A 23,577-nucleotide genomic window follows, 5' to 3' on the forward strand; every position below is an offset into this window, starting at 1 on the left:
TGAAATTGAAATTGATACAATAGAAAACGTGTGGGGATGGTTGGCTGGGAAGGAATACGAGGGTAGTAAACAATATGCCACTAAAGAATAGATCACTTTCAGTGAAAACTCGCTTGGTCTACGATTACTTTGAATTACCTACAACAAATATATAATCACATATACAATCACTTTCCAGACGAATGTGTGAAGTCCTTGAAAACAAAGGAGGATCGACTTATTATTGATTTCCTTTAAAAATATTCTAAAATATTTTAATCGAAATGAAACAAACAAACTTAAATTATAGTATCCTGATGCCCAATTTTGATTAAGCCATTTATGATTTGTTTTCCTTTTTTTATTTAAATAAAAATCTATAAACAACAAACTGCATCCCATATTAACTTATCATTTATAGAATTATTCAACTTTTAAATGAAAAAAATTTCCAAATATGTAAAATATATCAAAGACTTTTGCACAAGGGGCGCTAACCTGATGATGCGCTGTGTATATATTCTATTTAATATATAACGAATGTATTGAGAAATTAAAGTTGGTTCTATTTGAATGAACGAAGTAGGAGAATTTTCATTTCCTTCTAAACAAAATCCACTTCCTGAAACAAAACAAGATGGAAAGGTTTGCCCTGGCAAAGAAAAAACAGCGGCTGTTAAGCAGTTTGCAGTACCCAAAATGTGAAAGCTGTTCAATCATTTTTGGTCTAACGTATTTCCAGGTTCTTCCCACTTTCAAATTGGAGTTTAAAGAATATGTAGCTATTAAGAATCTGAAGAGTGCATTGTGTGAAGAACTTTTTTTGTTTTATTTATTATAGAGGTGCGTCATCGGAGCTACACATATGTAGATGCTTCAAAGGACGGGCTGGTGACAAATTGCTGCTGTGTTATCATTGCTGCACTATTAAAGATAAATTGCACCCATATTATTTCCGTCCAAGTTGGTTACTGACAACATGGACATCAAGACAAAGAATCGTGCGGGTGAGAGAATACGTCACCTGGATTATCGCAGTCGTTATCCAAACAAGATTTTCTTTATATCGTCTGAGATATCTTGTCGGTTGAAGGCTGTCCAACAAAAAGATGAATATGTTAAGGCTATTTGCGCGATATTGGAAGAATAACCCTACTTAAAACTGAAGCGAGGAGTTTTGTTCAAGTTTGTCAAAGGAAATGATTTGCTTGTTGTACCTAAGATAATGGAACGTGAGATTATAAGCGAAGCTCGTGGAGTCGGACATTATGCAAACTAGAAGACCTTACATTCTATACAACAGCAGTATATATTGTATTCCGTGATTTATTACTAACAAAAAGCGAATAAAACAGGAGGAACTTTTGCTGCATTGAGAAAGGTGACAAGCCTTTACACACTTTGCATGCTGATCACTTAGGACCGATGGACTCGTCTGTGAAACATTGTACATCCTAAACATTTTACATCTTCGCACTTGTTGATGGATTTTCAAAATTCGTGTGGATTTTTACAGTAAAATCAACCGAAGCTGACGAAGCGTAAAAAAAAATTAAAGAATGGGTAAACCTATATGATAATCCGAGCAGAATAATATCAGAAAGAGGATTTGCGTTTACCTCCGGAGCATTTGAAGATTACGTAAAAAAATGGAATCGAGCATGTCTTAACAACAGAAGAAATGGGCAGAGAGAGAGAATAAAAAGAACTGTCGGCTGAAGATTCTTCAGAGTGGTATAAGTTCATTTTGGAAGTGCAAATTCTGTGTATTCCAATATAAGTTGCTCTACAAAGAAGTCACCATTTGAGATAACGTTTGCAGTGAAAATACAGATTAAGTCCAACGACAGACTATTGGAATATTGAAGAATGAAATGCTTGAAAAATTTGAGAAAGAGAGGCTGATATTACAACAAACGGCAAAGAAGCAAATACTAAGGGCTCAAGACATTTATAAAAAATCAGTACAGAGTTTGTATACAAAGAAGGTGATCTGGTAGCAGTAAAACGTACTCAGTTTGCTGCTGGGAAAATGTTGGCAAGCGTTTTTCCAGGATCATATGAATTAACAAGAGCAAAACGCAGTGGCAGATATGAAGTTCGTAAAGCTGTCCAAGGAGAAGGCCCCAAAAAGAAGCAAACGATTGCAATGAGGAACAATCAGGACGACTTATCGTCTGGGACAGACGATGATGAGCAGGATGGACGTGAGTACACAATGATGGTGGTGGCAGCGTTGGCAACACTGCAGGAAACTATCGATAGGCTCAGAAGTGCAGTTGGCGGAGTAGGAGTCGAAAATAACGGTTATAAAACGACAGTAGTGGAAAGGTGGATAAGTCGGTCGGTCTTTCAGAAAAGATCAGTAGTGTAGTAGTGTTGCGTGAAGTTCTATCAGAGTTTGTCTAGCTAAAATGAAGTGTTATCAAGATTATTCAAACATTTGCCTTTTTTTCAAACTTGACATCTTACATTAAATAATATCAATATGCTATAACCAATATTTAAATAATTACTACATGTATTTGATAAATAAAACATTTACACACCACTAGAAATACACTTCTAAAAACTAAATGAATGGATCCGCAGAAATTCTTTTTTACTCCATGTGTACGAGAATAGTGCGTATAAAATACTGATAAAGTTAGTATTTCAACCATTTAACATCAGCCGGTAAGAGGAGCCACAAAAGTACAATTTACCGCAAGGTGGAGCAAGCGATGAAAAAACAATCGCTAGGTGGAGCCATAGAACCTAAAATTTGCCTCCAGGTGGAGCCACGCGGCTGCACAAATACCGCCAGGTGGCGTAGTTTACCCCTACATGTTGCCGGAAGAGGGGAAATTGTAAGCTAATCCACAATGTTGTGGCTACTAAAGTGGGGTGCGAAAAAGGTGAATTACTTTACCGCTCAAGCTCGCTTCGAGCCAGTTCGATCTGGTTTCACTCAAACCGAAGGGGCAATGTTGCTAGGGACATGTTGGTGTGTTGCCAACGCGTTCAAATCGGAGATTGGTGTGCGCATGTGAGAAAGAACCGAGTCCTGTGGGTTTTCGTATTTGACTCCAATTGGACGGAACGAACAGTCGCTTGGACCGTCGTCAGGTTAAATGTTGGATCTTGGATGGGAAATTCATTTGAATAGGCTCTAAAGGACTGACTGATGACGTGTCAGAAAGCAGCAGAAATGTTAATTAGCCGTATTTGTTTGCTCGCAGCTACGATTGCATTCCGGCCTTTGAGCTCCTTAATTAGAAATTCATTTTGAATTCACCTCCACAGACCAAATCAACTGCTCAGCAATATTCTAAATTGACCCCTTATATAATGGCTTGGATACAAGTAATCTTGTCTGAAAATTATGTAATATGCCAATGTCTGTGTGTACACACAATTTTGTTTTCCACATATTAAGCCCTTTGTTTCACGCCCACTTTGTGGGTTGCATAAGCCTCCGAGGATGATGTGTCAGAAAAACCTCGCTGCCCAATTTTTGTTTCCCCTGCTATACCAAAAAGTAACAGTTCTTTTTTGTGTATAATAATATAATACGCGTGATTTTTTGGATCATCTAAGCCTGGGAAATCTTCATAAATCATAACTGCCTTCAATAAAAAGCAATGTCAACTAGAGTTTCGCATCAGATTTGATTGCATCCCTGGAGCCATCACTTTCCTCGCCTGGGTCACGTTCGACTCGCATCCTGTGGCAACTTTGCGTGCCCTTCAATGCTGGAAATTATCATATCAGCCACTTCTCACACCTCAAGACACACACTTTCCTTCCAGCTTCTGGCGCCATTTATCTGTTGGTTCTGGACGGAAATGGGAAAAAACTCAGGAAGCCAGGGAGAAGAATTGGGTTATGCCACCGTTCAAGAAAAGTGAAATTAGCATAAAGTTCTTTCATTCTCCTCCAGTTTTGTGTACTTTTTTATTTGCTGCCGCCGCCTCAGCTTGGCTAACTTTTTGCAACGTTGTTTGCTGTCTTCTTGAGTTTGTTTGTAATATCTTGGGTGTCGTATTGGCCCTGGTTGTTGGAGCTTTTCGCCAATCAGCCGAATGGCGACCGCTTAGGGCGTTAGTTTTTACCCCCAAGTTTGTGGGTCGCATTGTCTAATTTTGCATTGAGATATGTAAATATTTATGCCAAGGGTTGCGGTGGAAGGACTTTGAAAAAAGGACTGAAAAAGGCATTTAAAAGAAAGCTCAAAAGTCCTGTAAAAAGTTTTATTGCGGGTGAAACGTGTAAGTTGCGTTACTAATTTCATGAATTTGTAATCAAGTGAAGTGGAACTTAGGAACATTCAGTTTTATAATCATGTAATCATAAAATGATAAAATTTAAAGCGACTGTATTTTCTACACTAGCAACTATCCTAGCTGATCCCATCTCCCTCCGAAGACTGAAGAGGGTACACCCCAGCGATCTCCTTACCAGGAGGTTAACATAACATATAACATTTTCTTTTGTACTTTATAATTAAGATACCACTTGGTCTCATTTATCTTTATCACACATTAGGTTAAGTTCAGAGGAATTACTGAACGATTCCTTTTGAAACCATAATAAATAGAATTAGAGAAAGAAAAAAAAAAAAAAAAAAAAAACACTCTCGTTTTAATATATATTGATTTTTTAAAGCATAACTAATAAACTGACACTTTACGTAGTCTAGATGAGTTCCTTTTTTTGATCAAACTATAACTGTTAGGAAAAAACTGAAAGCTGCCAATATCTTTAATTATACTTTGCAAAATGCTTTAAAATTTGGATTGTTAAACGAGAATTCAGTGGGAAATGTTAATGGCGCACAATCAAAATTATTCCGTGTAATTTATTAATGCCGCGTGTGGCACAATTTGTTCCACGAAGCACGTAAAACGGATTTAACAGCCAGATAAGGCTGGACCTGTGCAGATAAAGGTAGCTATGTACATAAAGGACATCAGTTGACTGGACATGAGCCAGGATTGGCTTTAGCCACTCACCCACAACTATTGTTGTGGTCAGCAGCATATTGAGCGACTAATTAAAACTGAGCTCACATGACCTCCTTCTTCGGCTTTTGCCTCATTAATCTTTCTCCTTCACATAACTTTCCGCTCAAACAGGCCAAGTATACAAGTTCAAAGGCAAATTGACAATGACATGAGCAGGGAAAATGAGCATAGTGCAACTCAAATTTATGGTATAACAATGCAATAATTGCAAATGGAGTGGAAGTTTAACATATGAAATCGGGCATAGTTTCCTTGCGACTACTGTGGAGCTTAAAACGAATAATAAAAACAAATGATATAATTAAGTGGTAGCTCCACTACATGTTTGTTTACAGTCGAAGAGTGTTGTTTTTGAAAAGCACGGCCCACCCATCAATCAGGCCTAATTGAAACGAGCCACTTTGGTATGCCACTCACGTTCAGTATCAATTAATGCCACAATGAACCCATCAATTTTGAATTGCGCACACCCAGCAGATCCAGTAGGTTGGCAAACAAACATTACGATGAAATGTCGAACGGATTAATTATTTATGGCCACCACTCTTTGCGGCCCTCACTTCGCCGGCCAAAGAAGTCGTGAGCTCCACTTGGGTCTCCGAAGAAATGTCGAAATGGTTTCTTTGCGAACTTCTCTGAAGGACTCGGCGGAGGTCGGGCCAATTGCAAAGTTAAATTCTAAACAAATTTAATTGAAAAACTTTTCCGTTTCTTCCAATGCCAATGGACGGCTTTTTACTGGGTCCCGGACCCGGGTCCACGGGGTCCTGTGAGTCCTGTGCGTCCTGGAGCACCACGGAAGGCTACAAGTGCATATGCAATTGTTGGCCCTTGAAGTTGCAGTTGCTGTTATTATTATTTCTGGTAGTTCTCTCTTTTTCCCAGCCAACATGCCTCCCTGTCGCGATTCACTTGAGACCCGTTTAGCATTTAGCTCTGGCCCTCTGACTTCTGGTTTCTGGTGCTGTTGGCCCCTTGGCGATTTTTTCCTTATTTAATTATGGCTCGAGATGTTTTGCCCAAAAGTCACCAACGAGCTGCGAAAAGTTCTCGCTTGTTGCCGAAATTGAAATTATAACTTTGACTACTTTCTGTTGCGCTGTGGCTCACACCGGCAAATAGTTGGATGGCTGGAGCAGTTTTGGTTTCGCTTATCTGGATCTGGGATAGCAAGTTTGGGGCATGCACCATTGAAACCTACATTAAATGCGCCGGAAAATATGGGCTTAAATATTAATGCTTACGGAAATGTGTTTTTCCAAATTAATTATCAATCAGGAAGCAGACTTTTGAATAGAATATAATACAGATACACAAACTTTTCCCAGTCCCAAAAGCAAACCCAACGAGTGATTACGAACCTTTAAGAGCTGGAATTTAAGACTGCAATTTAATAAAATTTTCGAAATATTGCGAACTGAACAAGTAATTTTATATTTAGCACCGTATGAATATATCTTGCTTCTTTCAGCACAATGTTTGCGTAAAAAACGAGTCCCAATTGGTTTTATCAATAACAAAGTGACAGAGGTCGTCCCAGTTCTCCCCGGCGATTATCCAATTTACTCGAACTGGTTTGCTTACGATATTATTCGTGCTACTGTACGCGTAAGTGGCCCATTATCTTCAATGAGACAGTTTTCGTACAATGGAATCCAAATTTAACTTTATGCTAGCTTCCACACTTTAAGCAAAAATTCTAGACTTACATTTCGAGCATCTCAGAAAATTATGATTGTGCAACGTGGGATAAAGCTAATATAAAACTAAGTTACGATGACAGACTGCTCCACTTATATGTAGTTATACCTTATGTTTCCGAAGTGTGCGACTTAATATAATTTATTTGGCAACCTTTGAAAGCGTGTGACACTTCGCCCCTTGGAAAGGGTTAACTTCTTGCAATCTTTTTTATCGGTTAACTTCCAACCAACTTCTGCGATTTAATTTGGCAACTTTTCCACACAGTTATTTTCGATCAAAAGACCCTTGCAGTCAGACAGATAGTTCCGATAGTCGGGAAGGGGTGGTAGGTGTGGGGGAGGGGAGATAAATCGTGGCTATTCAGCTTGAAAATGCCCTTAAGTTGCCTCGACTGTCTTAGTGTGCGCTAGTGCTTAAGATAAATATGCATTACCCCCAAATATATAAATGATATGTGTGTGTATGTTGTGTGTGTACCACTCGGTCTCGGTCTCTGCTGCTATAGATTTATACGAAAACTCAAGGATCGACTGCTTCCTCCTACAAGACTGCCGCTGTGTGCGTGCGTATCTGTGTGAGCATGACATTCACCGGCTGCAAGTGGCTTCTCTGCGGAGGAAGGGGCAAACTTGCATACGCATACGCGTTGCACACAAGCTGCTGACGACCAAGTTATGTCCTTGCCGCAATATATAGCCATTGCTTGCTACAGTGGAGCCTTGCGATTGACGGATTCGAAGAAATACACACTACTACTTCAGGTACATTCTCTTGTAAAATAATTAAACCTTAGTATTAGAACTCTTCGTATATCCTTGCGCATTTTTGTTTTTAACCCGGTTTATAGCTCTGATCCATGACTAAAGTATTAGGATATATAGCAATTACTTTAAGGTGTTTATCGTTCTTTATGCTAATCAATACTGTGTGAATTGCACAAAATCGTAAAATATGATTTATTTGAGGTACACCGTTGCGTTGCATACAAACATATGAATGCTCCTTCAGTAGTATTTTTTGGATTTATTTTAATTTCCACTTGTGAGTGTTGACTTGAATTTCTGCCATCCTGCTGTCAGCGAGCACACAGACTGTCAGACAGACTGAAAGGACGAAAGGACAGGAGGACTGTGCCTCATGCATCTCAGTTTCCAAAGAGTGCGGAAGGAGCACATCGGTTTTGGTTTCAGTCTGTATCTGGCTCGATTTTGCTCTTGCTTTCGGTCGCAGCACCCTGATGTGGATGTTTGCGCTTCCGTTGCTTTTTTATTGGACCTGTGGCCCACTTTGTCTCCGACTTGCAACTTTTTGTTTCGCCTTAAGATACGTCCCCTCCCTGCAGCAGCTCCTGCTGTACTTTTTGCACTTTGTCGCATTGTGCGGAAGTGTGCGGCACTTGAGAACTACTTTTACTTTTGTATGTACGCAATATCGTAGGCTGCACCTCGATTTTCCCTCGACAATCCTTACAGCCGGCAATCCTGGCGCTTGCTATGGGGTTTCGCCTTTGCTCTTTCACATATCTTCGTGTCACCTTGGGTATCCGGTTTGCCTGTCAGCGGGGATCGACTGCGTTGTCCTCTTGAGTCCTTGCTTCCGCTTTGCATGTCCTTGCCACTCGGATGTGCTTGGATCCCATTAATAAGCGAAGCGAGGCTAACCGGACTCCTGGAGAATGAACAAAATGAATGACAATAACAGACGGTGACAGGTACCTTATCGGTTTCCCGTTTACTTATTGTCAAACAAAAGTGAATAGACTAAAAAATGGGAAATGGGAAAACCAATAGCAAAATGGCGTAGCCTTTAAAATAGTGCTTAAGCCATGCCAAAGGGAAAGGGGAGTGAAAGGACTTCGGTTGAGCTAATCCCATATTCCAAGAAGTTTTATTCGAAACTGTCAAAGTAAAAGGGCAGGACCAAGTTACTGCGAAATAAAGAATCGGGAGGGACAGTCCAGGTGTGTCCCAAACGCGGCATTGTAGACGCGTGACTGAAAATTTTAATAACCCATTTCTAATTGGACCCGGCAATGGTCAATCTTCTAATGGCTTTGGCTGGTATCAGCCATAAAACCCATAATAAGGGCACAAATTATAATGGACCCATAACGATCAAATTGTGGAGACAGAAATATTTGTATTCAACAGAGTCGAGTTAAAGTTAAGCGCAAAGGGACCGAAATCCGAGGGGAAGTCATAAAAAGTTTAACACCGCGGAATCGCCATGCTGCCTTGTTTTCCTTTTATTTTTCCCAAAAGGTTCTTTTGCGTTTAAAATGGCTTTTGCGTTTTTTGTTTGGTTCCTCGTTCGTGGGGCTTTTGTGCGGTCCATAATAAAGTTGTAAAGCCAACTATTTATTGCTCGAAAATGTTTATCAAAGTAACGTAAATATTTAGTTTGTAACTCTGCGGTATTTTATGGGCTTTTTCCATTTTTATTTATTATTTTTTAGTCTGTTGGGCTCGAGGTGTATGGCCCTTAAATTATAATTTCCAGTTCGGATTTATGTAATAAATATATATGTATGCAGAGAAAGTTGTGATTTTATACGGCTTAAGGTATCTGAATGTGTATGAGCCAAGCACTCAAAAGTGCTCTATTGAAAGATTGCGTGACTGGCTAAATCAAGGATATACCGGTATATAAATATGTGCTCTTAAATGCAATTAGCAGTGAAAGTTCCTTTGCTTGCACTGCCTCATCGTTTAGTAATTGGATACCTGAAAGTAAAATAAACGTAAGTAGAAAACGAACGCTACTGGCCAGTCAAGAGGTGAAAATTCGTTAGAATCGCGTGACGAAAGCGACGGGCTCCCTGTCGTACATTTTTTATGGCCCTTTAAAGCCGGAAAGTCGAATGACCCAACGCGATGGTCAACATGCTATGAGCGGCCGACAAAACACTTTACTTAACTCGTTCCAAAGCTGCCGCCAGACACGGATTTAAATTACCCCTTCCTCCGCATTTCACTCTGACACATTATCAAGGCTTTAAGTGCTCAATAAAAAGGTGGCGATTTAACGGGGAGAAACGACAAATGTAGTGCCTGCTATCTACTTGTAGACTTTTTATCTTATTAGGCACACTTTGCTTAAGTGCTCTAATACGAGGTATCTGCGTATCTTGCAGATTGCACCAGCTTCAATTTCTTGTAAAAAGAATTTTATATAAGTGTTCCACCTTTCTATATTTACATATTTAACTAGTCAATAAAATCATTACTATATTCACGTCAGTTGCTTATAAAATAAAGATACACACCGTTTTTTTAATTAAACCAGATTCAACGACAGAGTTTCAATTCAATAGATTTATTTACTTAAGACAATATATCAATATAGTTCGTAAAATAGTAATTTGTTTTTCGTTCAACATTAAAAACTCGACCTTTTAACCGCAAACGAACTTGAGAAGAAATACTTGGCTTTTCGTTGACCTTTATGGCGCAGATTCTCAACTAATTAAGGGTCACAATGTGTGTAAAAATCGCAGGCACAAAACAAACCCGAATCCCTGTTCGCCACACGGTTTTTAATTAAATTGTTTTGCTCTTTTTTTGGTGGTACCAGTTTTGGCCTGGCCTAGCTTGGACTTTGCGGCGAAATTTACAATGTAATTTCCGTGCAGGGGACTCGGAAAACACTCCTTACTCAATGCCACTGTGCTGCAGCGCACTTGAATTTTAATAGAATCTGCAGCCGCCAGGAAAAGTCCGGATTGAAAGGGGTGCACCCCCTGGAGAAAAGGCGCCAGAACGCGTGTGTGAGAGTGTGAATGTGTTGCCATTATGTCATAACTCTCGACTCCGCCTCCAGGTATGCAACGCTTTGCAGTTCCTCCTCTCCTATTCAAAAATGATAACTACAAGAAGGGCGAATAGGTGAGCTCGTAAGCGTTGTCAAACCCACCGAATATATCTCAAATATGTATCTGATCTCACTTACTCGGAAACATATCGCATTTGCATTAGTATGCAAAGGAAGTACCAGGGCCTAAAGGGACTTACTGTTTTATGTGTCAGTGCAATAATAAACCCAATCACTTTATGCTTGACACCACTTTATTTAATTGATTAAAGTGGATACATAGCTATTATATTATATCAGCACCAGATTTCCGTATTTTGGGAAAAAACTTCAATAAAAAACGTATATAATATTCTTCGATAAATATTTTTAAAATTTTGAAGGCTTGTCGCAAAGTTCCTAATTAAATTAAAGTATATTCAGCACATTGCTTAGAAGGAAAAAATTATGTATATGTATAATTCAGTTCATAAATGTTTGACATTTCCCATACGGAAAGGTTAACCGCCACAAATCCTTCTGGGGTTAAAAGGAAGGAAATTATTTCAACAAGTTACAAATTTTCGGAGTACGTGCCAGTTTGGGCCCGGTCCAGGGCCCATTGTTATGTGTGTCGCGTAGATCTGATCAATGACCTGCGAGCATTCCACATCCACCCATCCCCATCCAACCGTCCTTCCATCCAACCATCCTCCCACCAGAAGCAGCAGCATCCACATCGCCATGCTCATCGTCTTCCACAGTCACGGAGCTGTGTGTCCCATTAGATTTCAATAGGTCCTGGCTCAGGGTGCTTTTGGCCCGGTTGTGTTGGTTTTGTTTTTTGGTTTTTATCAACCACTGCCGGAAATTGTGACAAATTGATTGAACTAAATGGTAAAAATATCAGGCATCAAATTGCCTGTGACGATAAGAGAGTGAGCTTGCCCATTGAAATGGACTGGAAGTCGGAATGGATAGGCGTGCTTGTGTGAGTGGAAGGACATGTCTGCCTCGATGAGTCTGAGTCCTGGCCTCACAATATGCAGGCTGAGCAGAGACTCACGCACTTTCAACGAGACATGTTTTATATGTCAGTCTCGAGTGTCTTCGCCAGACGACAACAAAAACATTGAGACAGGCTTCAATTTCAATGCGACTTTCGTGCTGCCTTCTTGTATTTGCACTACGAGTTTATGGCGCACTAAAGCAGGAATTCAAATGAGGGCCAGGAAAAGCTCCGGCAAAACAATGGCTCTGCGCTGGAGGAAGCTAAAGAAAACTCACTTTAATTCGTGGGGAGCCGTGAGTAGTTGACTCAACCAACTCGTTGCTGCTGCCTAAATTAATGACTCTTAAAGGGGCTAAGAATTTATTATAGTCGAACATTTATTACATCCAACCTCTTATTTATATTCATAGTCATGCAACTGGCGGTACAGCATCTTAGGACGACGTCGAATCACGTCTTGAACTCAACCCTTCTCAACTTTTCTTCCCAATCTTGGGAGCAACTAGAACCTGCCACTGACAATTATGGCCCTCCTTCGCTTTCGGCCAGAAAATGCGACCAGCCAAGTGTCAAAAGCAAGAGCAGGAAAACTTTGCGAAACGAAGATTGATTTAACTTTCGGACAGCTTTGGCCAATCTTGAAATGCATTTTTATTCGCCATCCCCAGTTTTGGCAATTAATCAAAGTACAAAGTAGGTTTGTTCCTGTTGTATGCAATGCAGATTGATTAATCGGATTTCATTGCCAATGCAATTAGAGGTTAATTAATTAGTTTTCAAAAACTTTCGCCAGTAAAGTGTTGAGTGATTTGTGGTTGTAATGGAACGGAAGTTTCTCTTTGCCAAATAACCTTGAAATACACAATTTTTTTTAACAATCTGTATCTTTTTTGTTGCGTTTCATAATATTTACGCTCATTGTCCGCTGTGGAAAAAGTATCGAAAGCAATTAATAATGAAAATCAAATTGCATGTACTTTTTACATAAGCCGAAGAGGTCAGTTGGTCAATTGAGATACAGTCGAACCCAAATCAATTCAGCAACCTTGTCGAACTTTGTCCATAATTCAGTTGTCGAAGACTTTGAATCTTTCTGGTCGACGGGGTCCTTCACTTTTTGCGATCTTTGCCGCCGGGTTATTGTGGTTGATTCAGTTTCCTTTTCGGGTTCGCCTCGAGTGGATTTATTGTTTCGAGTGGCAAACACAAATGTCCACAGCCATCACCCGCATCAATCCTGGCCGCACGTTGTCGACTCCTGTCAGCCACAATATCCTTCTTGTTAACAAAAGTCGGGCCCTGAGATTTTGGGTACCAAACATGGATGGATGGGTGGTGGGATGGGACCAGCGCCGCACACTTTGTCACTTCAACTTCGATAGGTCGACATATTTCTTATTGTTGATAATCTTTCTGCTGACACGGCCACATGCATGTGAATTGAGGACTGGAACGGTCCCAGTTGCTCCTCCTTCATCTCCATTTCATCTTCCAGGCCAGGAGACAATATGTGGCAAGGGCCTTTGTCTTTAACTTGGTAGCTTCTTGCGGCTTTTTGTTGGCTTTGTGTGCTTTATTGTTATCCCATGATGTCACCCAGGACCAAGTTCTATGAAAGACAGGCGGCTTTGTTTGCGGATTTCCGAGGGATTGCATTGCCTTTCAGACTGGCGCTGCATTCGAATAACTTTGGACTGCACTTGTCGACGGGGACGCAAAGTTTTAAAGTTGACCAATTTAAAGTTTATTGAATTACACTCGTTAAGGAGTGTGGGCGAACAGAAGCCTTCCCATTTGACATTCAGTGCGTACCATTTTTGCAGTTGAATAATGTAATTGTGGTGCGACCTCGCAGATGCCATTTATCAAAAATCGAATTAATTATATTTTTGAAAACACGAGTAATAGGGCCATATTAGGCCATAATAATATATCACACTGAATGTGACACAAAGCTTTCGAATATGCTATACAAGTATACTTACATCTTCAATGCCTTTTACCCTCTTCTCCTCTGGTTTCCTTAAACTCGTTTTTTTTATCTGAAACTTTGCCAAGGGAGTTGAGCATCTAAAAATTTCATAATTTGTCTTGTCATTAAACCAGCTTCTCCTATTCACATTGCCATTCCCTTGCCCATCCCCATCCCCATCCTCATCCTCATCCCCTTTCCCATTTGCCAGCTACTGCAATGCAGCAGGAAGGACATTTGTGTCACTCGTAAATTTCCAATGCCGGCAACAAGCCGCCAGCATTCGCATTCGCATTCACATTTTATACTTTACTTCCTTTTCTTCGAGTTTTTTCCTCGGCTTCCGCTGCGCTCAATTCCCAATGTTGCCAAGTGGCAGTCATTGGCTTTTGCAGTGGCTTCTCGATTTTTCGGATAGTGCTTAAACATTTTCAGATTTACTGGCGGCAGGACTCAGAGCTCCGAACTAGAAACCCGAACCGCACGCGCCATAGAATTTATGAGAGTGCCGAATCTTGACGTTTTCGTGGCGCCACAACCAAGGACAAAGAGACTGTCGTCATTCTATCGTCCTATACTGACTATGCATAATGAGGAGTAACTCCCAGTGGTTGGGAAAAACTTCTACTTGTACGAAATGCGGGGAGGGGAAAACGCAAGTTTAATAAGGGCGAATATATCTTCTATTGAAAATTCCAATTTACCTTCGCCGACGTGTGGGAAAAACCTTTTAGCGGAGTCTAACCAGCCAACCAGCTAGCCATTTTCAATTTGGCGCCCAATCTAATTAAAGCTCATTTATGGAAATTTCTTATTAATTGAGCCAAGGAGCGAAGGAGGCATTGTGTTGATTTATGCGCCCAGTGGGCTCATAATTTAACAGGCACCAAGGCCACAAGGACATAATAGTCTTCGCCCGGCTTTAAATGCGCCGATGAACTCGGGCCACATTTTCCCACTGACGCTTGAATTATGCAAGTTAATTTGCAGCTGCCTGAAAATGATGACAAGAAATACCGCCAGCACACCCAGCCCCCACCCACACCCACACCCGCACCCACACCCACGCACAGTGCACAACAGGGCAGGACTTCTGGCTCCTGGCAGCCTAACAAGAGTTATTTCCCACAGACCGGAAGTGAAGTCGACATAAATTGCGGTTAGTGCTAGTCTGCCCATTCACCCCCTCGAAAGCCACGTTGGCCATTTAATACATTGCGACAGCCATTCAGGCAGGGCTCTTCTTCCTCAGAAGCAAGATACCAGCCACCCACTACCTACCCACCTGGTGGGGAACTCCTGGGCAGAAGCTGGTATTAAAATTCAGATTGGTCGCGTCACAGTTTTGACGGTTTAGCCGGACGGGTTAACCCGGCATTAGTATGCGAGCGAATATTAAAACCCAACTTAAAGATTACCATATTTTATGCTGATGCATATAAACCAGCCAGCACTAGTGGCTAGCCTTAAATTAGTAACCACTAGCCGAGCATGAAATAAGGATTATTGCCTTTCGGAATTCGTAAAAGTAAAGCGGATTGAAAACTGAAATCATTGCTGTGGAAATGCGCATCAGGGTAGGACTTTTATTTCGTGAAATTGATTGAATCCGAATCCGAACTGCAAAATGGCAGGCTGAAATTGCAATGAACTAAGGAAATTTCAGGCTCCTGCACTTTTCTCTCTTGATAAGTTTCAGTCTTCTGGTGGAAATTCCACTCCTTTCATGGGAAACACGCCTAAGCTCCGGAAAAGGGGGGAAAAGTGCTTGTTGTCCTGTTTTTGTTACTACTCTGCGGTCGTTTTCATTTCATTTACAGTTGCACTTGAAGTGGCCGAATGGGGCAGGCATGCGAGTCCTGGTTCCTTGATTTCCCCGGGTGCCAAAGGAACCCACTTTCCAGAAACCTCATCCGTATGAGAGCTTGCATTTCATACACTTTTACTGACCACTCGCTGCGAAAGCCACACATCCCACAGATATCACACATCAGAACCAGAGGAGCAGAAAACGTATATTAGGGTTGCGCATATGAATCACACATTTCCGCTTACAGAGTAATCAAATTCGCGGATTTTGTAACCCATACTACGAACATATTTAATATATTAGAGTCAGATGTGTATTTCACCTTTCACTCACTGTTGTGCATCCCAATTGGTTCGGAATGAATTAAATTTTCTGATCTAAACTCCTGATCCTAATCCTTACCTATTTTAAGGATTGAAATCTGGGTTGTCTGGTAACGTTGGCAGCACATCATTTGGATCGTACGTTGGAAGTGTGAACACGGTGGACTCGATTTCATAATCGTTTTCCATATTCTCTTCTTGACCATCGTTATAATCATTTTCAGGTTCGACGAAAAGTGAGCCGCCATTGCAGCTCTTGACGAGCTCATCCTTGTGGCAAAGATTCTTGTATTGTTTATTGCTCCCCTTCATGCACTCAGATGCGGCTTCTTCGTCGGTGTCCTCGTAGACGGGATTATCCTCCTCCTCGCAGAGACTCACTCCGCAGTTGTAGACGCACTTCAGCAACTGGTGGACCAGAGCTGGCCGAACATACTCAACTATGGCGCAGCCCACGCGGTTAGCTCGATCCCTCAGCACCTGAAAGTAGTTTGTGGAAAGTTCCCTGGAAACGGTCTTCAATAATATGGTGGACTTCCTGGTACATGGACTCACTGCTGATTTTTAGTCCACGAGAAAAACAGCTTCTGCACTTCATCTTTCCTATTGGGGTCAAACCAGTGATCGAGTTGCTTCCTCAGGGCCTCCTTCTTCGAGGTCATGCAGAAGTACTTTTCCAGCGAGTAGCTGACTTCGGCATGGTTGTAGGTTGGGGTTATGGCGCACTGATCTCGGATGGGCTCACAGCGACGCACCAGACCGTCGGCCACTTTGGCCAGTTCCGGATCCCATTCGATGGTGGTCATCCGCGCCGCCTTCGGATTCTCATCCATTCCGCCGGCGAACTTGTTGCGATATTCATTGTGCTTGTCCACGATGAGGGCTATCATATCCCAGCTCATTTTCAGCATGGCTGTGGCTTGTTTGGGACAAGTGGAGTCAAAATTCTGCAAGAATATGTGGAGCGATCCGAATGATTTGGACTACCATTTACTACCCACTCACTCCATTGTCATCGCAGAGCACGTGTTGTCCTCGGCACAGGTCAGCTTTGCACCATTTATCTGAAGCGCCCGTATCTGGAATATAAAATGTGGCGAACAGCAGCCAGATGCACTGTATCATGGCATAAATAACCAGAGGTGTGTACTCTGGCAGAGGTTTTGAAATAAATAAATCGAAGCCTTGACGAGCTTCTAGTAAATCGTTGATTCTTCGCTTGATCCGCGACTAATTAGGTTGCTAACATCACCTATTGAAAGGCGTTCCTTCATTCATTGTATTCCAAGTGTCTTAGGGCATGGTACGTTTCCCTGGAACAGCAGATGGATTTGAATAGCACCAGGCTAATTGGTCATTCAGTTCTTAAAATTTAAAGAAGAAGTCACTTCTATCAATTATATAGGTTGTTGCATTGAAATGCAAAGCACTTTGCATGGCTCATAAAGAACTGGCATAGGCAATTGATTCAGGAAGCGACTTAAGCTTAAGTGGCTGTCTGATTGCAGCATTTAGTCGTTCAATGAGGAAATTAAGAGGGAAAACTCGTTTCCGTACTTCTGCTTTTGTACTCCACTTAATTGTCTCGTGAACTTTTGCAGCCCGGCGTTCTCCATTCAACCGATGGGCAGCAAAGTCCCCTGTTTAGTTGCCGTGAAATAATAAATCCAATAATACACACATTAGCTGCACCACATTTGCCGCTTAACAGGGGCTCAGCTAAAAAAGGAAGTCAGATTCCCCAGTTTTTCCCTTTTTTGTCTCTCTGGCTGCAACTCGTTAAGCCACTCAACTAAAAGACTAATCCACTTATTGGCGGTTGGACCGAAGTAAGTACAGAATACACAGCACTGGAGCTGCAGAAGTTCGATTTTAAGACTTGCTTAAGAAGTTGCTGGAAAAGTGCAGCAAATGGTTTTAAAGTCTTCCAAAGGACGAGTGCAGTCGCCAAAAAGCCGGCTTAAAAAAGTGAGTTGAAAAATCACAGGCACCCACAGCGAGTTTTTCATACCTGGTGCAGAATCTGTACATCTTCGGACGGGTTGATGTTATTGGCAACAAAGAGATGGCACCGTTACGTCAAATTAATTAAACTAATTGAGTTTGAAAGGTAACGAACCGAGTAAGCGATGCGACACAGAGCAGAGGGGCAAAAATAAAAGTTTGAAAATGTGCCGAAGTCGTTACATACGTTTTTCACGCCATGCTCGTTTTCAAAGTGAAAAAACGCGATTACAGTTTGCATCCAAATGAAATAGGTTATCAGAGGTGGAAATTCTTGACGTGTTAAATAGAGAAAAGCGAGGCGGTTTTCATAGAAATGGAGCTACGTTTCAGAGTAATTAAATAAAAATGCTCCGGGTGTAAAAAATCTAGTGCGGCATGTTTATAAATTAGATCTGCATAGTATATATTAAATCAGCGCTAGCACATGTTACATTTCTCTAAATCATTTTTTCAGCCTGTGGGAATATTCTTAATGCCTAATGTTTGCATATCCACTACCAACTAACTATATATTTAATAAATCAATTTCGCCAAAAAACCATACACTTTTTCTGTAATTATGCCAGTTACTCGTAGTGCAAAACGGTTAACTAGATTCGTTGAAAAGTTTCGAATGTCACATACAAAAACCAGTCACGCCCACATTTATCAATAAAGATTTAAATTTTTATTGGAATACACTTATTTGACCACTATCTACGACCACGCCCACTCTACCACCGCCCATGAAGATAAAAGTGAGCAAGTTTGTTAGCAATCGCCGTGCGGCCACTATATCTACGTTCCAGGGTATGTGATAGTTCTCCGCTGATTTTAGTTTCACATTTATGCATATTAAATGCATATTTTCAATGGCGGCAATCAAAACATAATATTTACTAAACAAATACTGCAACATATTTGCAAACTTTGCACCTCTCCAGAGATTTTACCTTCCAATTAGTTGCTGAAAATGGATGCACCAAATTGTCATATCGATTGCCATATGTGAGTATTTGATGGCTGATGATTCCACATACAGGCCCCAGGAACACCCCCCCCCCCCTCCTCCCCCCTCGCATTAATTACGATCCCCCCAATTGCCTGTGGGGAAATCAGCAGCGCATATTGTCGCTGGCAAAAAATAAAATAAAAGCCACGGAAGAAAGGAAACCGAAATTGAATTTCGGGAGCAGTTGTCGCAAAAATGCTTTTAACGCGAGCCAAATGCGTGAAGTATACGATATGAGTGGCCGCCAAAGGGAAATGGGTCCTCGAGCGCGTATCATAATTAATGTTAATTGCCTGATTGAATGGGAGATGGCAGGCCCACGAATCCCCGTATGCACACATACATCTGCACACAATGACAATCCCAATTTCCAGCTCCATTCTGGCGCCATTATTTCGTTTCCGCTAGTATTAAGTCGCCGGACTGACAGTCAGTCTCCTTTTCGGTCCATTTCAGGTGTCCTGGTTCAGGCTGAATTGCCGGAAACTTTATTGGAGCATATTGCGCTTGAATAAACATTGGAAAATGTGTGCTCATTAAAAGGATCTCAATTGCAATGAATGCTTTAAATGAGTTAAGCAAGGAATTTCGATGTTTCTTGAATATATCGAACCGTTTGAAATTGAAATCTACATAGACAATCTGCTTAGTTAACCAACATGCAGTGATTGCGTTTGTAAAGGAAGATGGCTTCTTGGCTCGCAACAGCAATTAAGACCACGTGCATTCTAGATGATCGAGGCAAGTTCGCATAAAGGCGGCTTGAACGAGCAAACAACGTGGCTATTTCCCTTATTTTTAGTTTACGGCCCGAAGGTCGCTCTTCTCCACATATGGAGACAAGACGCAATGTTTGACACGTTTGAAAGATAAGGCTAGAGCGTCATTATGCGAGAACAAAGGTCCTGGAAACCGAATTGCGCTCCTTGGAGGCCATTAAATGTGGTGTGGTGCAGAGGGGGGCGTGCACACACACATGTGCGATCTGCGGAATGGGAGAGCGATGCGATGTTTGACGAGTCAGTGCACCTGCACTATGTGCTAATTACTTATTTATAACGCCCAGATTACACGACACAAACACAGCCTGCTCAGCAAGCTCGGTGCAAACTCATTGCATACTTTGCGGCGCCCCGGCGGCTAAATGTTCTTCACTTGGAGTGCAGGCAGGATTTCGAGACGGGACTCGAGATGTGGGCCTGTGTGTATGTGTGTGTGTGTGTGCTGGGATGGGCTTGGGGATTTGGGTATTTGGAATGGGGAATGTGGAGTGGGGAGTGGGGAGTGGGCTGTGGCTAGGCGAGCGGCGGGAATTTCTGCCAGCTCTGCAGACAGCAATCAATCTGGTCGAGCTGCACTTTCATCCACCTCAGTGAGCCAAAATCAGACCCAATCAGTTCCCAATTGGCCGTGTAATGTGGTTCTTTTTATTTTTTGATAGTTTGCCTCAAGTTTCTACCTCTTTTCGGCTACGTGGCTAGCTGGCTACGTGTGCATTTTAGCCAAGTGCCTCTGAGTGTTTAAACAAATTTCGCAAAAGACTCTGGACTTTGTGGGGTAAACCTACCTGGGATATTTGCACAACTTTCCGCCTTTTAAGGAATGCTCTGTACATATTTAAGAGCCATTCGAATGGAAGGCTCTTGAGCAGAGATGGGATTTAATTCTGGCAAAGTTAGAGCAGTGACAGCCAAGTGAAAAACAGTTTATCCACAATCAGGCGAGAATTCTTTGACGCTTTTGGACAATCCGACTGTCTGTCTAGTTAAGCTCAACTTGCCACTGGCAAAACACTCAGGTGTGAAAATGCCACCACCCCCTTCGCATTTCCCGTTGTTTTTCCCTGTTTCTGTCACTTTCAGTGTCTGCCACATCGGGAAGTGCAGCCAAGTTTCGAGTTCATTTTTGCAGTGCCAACGAAATTAAAAAACAATACACTCCACACTTATGCAACTGACAGGCGGCATTTGTGTATTGTTCCGAAAATCGTTTTATTGTTTTCGAATTTTAATTGACTAATGGCTCTTCAATGCGCATGCAATGAGCACAATGAATTAATGAGCATTATTTAAGATAGTAAGTAAGCAGCGACAAACATCAGTAAGTTCGGTAATTCCATTAAGATATCCCACTAGTTTCATTGAAAATTTAACTGTCTTTAAGCCACATGTACCACATTTTTCAGGCGACCACAGTGGAAAATCAAACTAACGCCAGCCCGTTGGCTCTCCATTCGGCATACCGTTTTCACCTTGGCTTGTCATGTGAAATATTTGCCCAGGTGTTGAATCTCCATTTCCATGCATTCGGCTGCTTCCTCAGTCTCTGCATGCCCCGGAATTTCACTTTTCACAGCAGACACCGAGGAAACTCCACTCCGGTAATCCCAGCACCTAACGCAATGAATTCTCCGGATTTTTCTTTTGGCGGAGTTCGGGTGGGTACGACCAGGTGAGGTCGAAATTGCACAATTCACAACAGGAGCAGCGAACAGCACTGAAGTAAGAGTCGAGACACAGGTAATTTATTGCCATCGCTGCCAAAGTGAAACATAAAACGACGTCATTAAGTTATGTCGGCAAGGCGCAAGGCTTGGGCAAAAAATCGTGTTCCAAGTCGAGGGAAATGGTCTTGGAGAACGCGAAGCCATACTGTTGCTTTTTGCTCAATTTTCACCTTTCCTACCCATTTCCTTTCGATTTCAAGTCATTTTTCTTTCGGTATCCTGGTAAATGCAATGAAATTCCACGCATCGATGCGTTGACAGTGATAGCAAGCTGTGCCTGCCGATAAACTAGCCTAGTAACATATGCTCGTAAATAGAATCAACAGAATAGAATGGTAACAGTATATAAGCACTTCATTTAATATTATATTTGTAAGAATACAATAAAAAGGTAACTTTAATAATATGAGTAATATCGGGTTTGCATAGCTATGCTTTAATATTTTACCTCAAACAATATACTTTTACTATTATTCGATACTCTGAACACTTTTATTGATTGTTCCGACTATCATATACCCTAAAGGAGATGGGATGGAAATGTGCAAGCGACTGCTTTACGGATTAAAAATGAGCTTCACCGAGCGGCTGCTACACTAATTGCTTATAACTTTTTAAAGAATAATCCGATTGAAACATTTTTTTAATTGATATTCATAATTAAAAATAAAAATAGCATTTAGTCTCTCGGAAAATCTGTCAAAACATATAAGTTCCAATTCAGATATATACACTTTTTGTGGGCGCCACAGATTTTTGTTGGTGGGTGGCATTGTTTTAAATCAAACACAAGCCGAATGGTCATCTTTGAAATCTGTATACCCATTTTAATATCTTAAAGTTCTCGAGTTTGCGAACTGTCAAAAGGAGAGGCGGAAATACATTGCCGGATCAACTTGATTAGTAAACTATTTGTTATGTAAACATTTCACCCTGGCGACGGGGACAAACATATTTTTTTCATATATCGATCGAATGGACTAAATAAACAAATCGACAACATTGGAGATGTAGAACGGGCCAGAAAGTATATTCAATCTGGGAAGCTCTTAAAGCCGGAATGCATCAGGCCGAAAATGCAATCGATAGTTGCTCCAGGGAAGTTCTTCCCTGATTGGCGGAATCGTAAATTAGTTCTAGTGAGTGGAAAGGCAACTTTTCTCTCATTCAAAGCCATTAAAAATGCAATTGTTAAAAAAGAGCTGGTAGCCAGGTTCTCTGCACTGTGTTGTCCTTATCCCGGCTTCAGTTTTGGCCTCATTGTGTCAATGTGGCAAATTTTGGTAGTGCGCACTCTTGCAAGTTCTCCACATTTCCATTCCGCCGTGGGCTGCTGCGGTCATTTCAAAAGTCAAATGTCGAGTGCAGCTCCATTGGGGTAAAGTTTTATGCCAATCAGCAGAGGCCAGAAAGAAATTTAAATAAACGAACAAAAAACTGGCTTTGTTCTCTAAAATCGCCAAAATTGTTTGTGTGCTGTTCTCTAAAATCGCCAAAATTGTTTGCTCTGTTTTAACTGTTTTAAATTTCCACGGGGAACGAACTGTTTCGCATATCGCTGTGAAAATAATAAATGAATGCGAATTGTTTTATCTCAATCGCAATGCCAGCGTTTCGTTCAATTGCCCAAAAATCAGCAACGTGATTTTTTGACAGTTTTCACAGCGAGCCAGAGTGCCAGACAGTGTTCCTCGATTTTTCCACCGCTTTTATTCTCTCTGTGTGGTTGATTTTTCGAGCTCTGGTTGTGAGTGTGTTAATTGTAATGACTATAACATTTTTATGCACTTTCCAGCATATGCTGTTGTCACGAATGCAAAAACTGCGGCCAATTGTACACAGAAATTTGCCATCGGAGTCATTCGTGTGGGTCACATTTCGTATTTGACTTTTAGATTTGAGCGGCAGTCAAATGGATAGATAACACGTTTATTGATCCGTTGAAATATTGCACATTTCAATCAATTTACTGCAACGTTTGCGGCTTCTCTGGCGCATAAAAAGCAAACTCCTTTCCGCTTTAATTGAAAAGTTACTCTTTTGCAGTTTATTTTCAAACAACTTCAGCTTTGCCAGTGGAATGTACGACAAAAACTCGTAACTTTTGGTCTACTTGTCTGTTTTTGTGGATGTGCAGCCGAATATATTTCAGTGCTTTTATGAAGTGATAAATGGCATTGCATTTAACGAGAAAATCCAAAAAAATATATCATTTATGCTATGTGCATTTATATCGTGACGCCAAAATGTAGCCTCCATATTAAAGTCGTCCTTAATCCATGCAAAGGCCAAGGCACAACTTCCATTACCTACTCTAATATTTAACGCAGCAATCTCTGGGCAGAAAAATATCCTTCCAATTTGCCCAACCACAATCCGACTTTTCCTCCTCGAATTCACCGCAAAAACAAAAATAAAGGAATTGTCATTTTCCTCTTGGCCATTGCCATCTTCCTCGGCTTGGCCCTCTTATGGCCA

General features: G+C 41.3%; 1 protein-coding gene across 2 annotated transcripts; it reads right to left on the reverse strand.

Annotated features, from left to right (window-relative positions):
* Positions 1–15,465: 15,465 nt before the first annotated feature.
* Positions 15,466–16,751, reverse strand: LOC117143429 (antigen 5 like allergen Cul n 1). 2 transcript variants are annotated; one of them, XM_033308139.1, is made up of 3 exons: positions 16,601–16,751; positions 16,151–16,542; positions 15,466–16,100 (listed from the first exon to the last, which is right to left on the reverse strand). In XM_033308139.1, the coding sequence occupies exons 1-3, from the start codon at positions 16,718–16,720 to the stop codon at positions 15,680–15,682; spliced, it is 933 nt and encodes a 310-aa protein (XP_033164030.1). In that variant the 5' UTR covers positions 16,721–16,751; the 3' UTR covers positions 15,466–15,679. The 2 variants fall into 2 exon arrangements, with proteins under 2 accessions (XP_033164030.1, XP_033164038.1); XM_033308147.1 differs by having other exon boundaries at positions 16,041–16,075.
* Positions 16,752–23,577: the final 6,826 nt, after the last annotated feature.

Source organism: Drosophila mauritiana, chromosome 2L (genome assembly GCF_004382145.1).
Source record: "Drosophila mauritiana strain mau12 chromosome 2L, ASM438214v1, whole genome shotgun sequence".
NCBI lineage: Eukaryota > Metazoa > Arthropoda > Insecta > Diptera > Drosophilidae > Drosophila > Drosophila mauritiana.

Bases quoted from the DNA above. Each gene is read 5' to 3' on its own strand.
- LOC117143429 (XM_033308139.1), bottom strand. From the start codon at position 16,720: ATGATACAGTGCATCTGGCTGCTGTTCGCCACATTTTATATTCCAGAT. The intron at 16,543-16,600 runs GTGAGTGGGTAG...ATATTCTTGCAG, and splicing joins TGCTCTGCGATGACAATGGA to AATTTTGACTCCACTTGTCC. The intron at 16,101-16,150 runs GTGAGTCCATGT...GACCGTTTCCAG, and splicing joins TCGTGGACTAAAAATCAGCA to GGAACTTTCCACAAACTACT.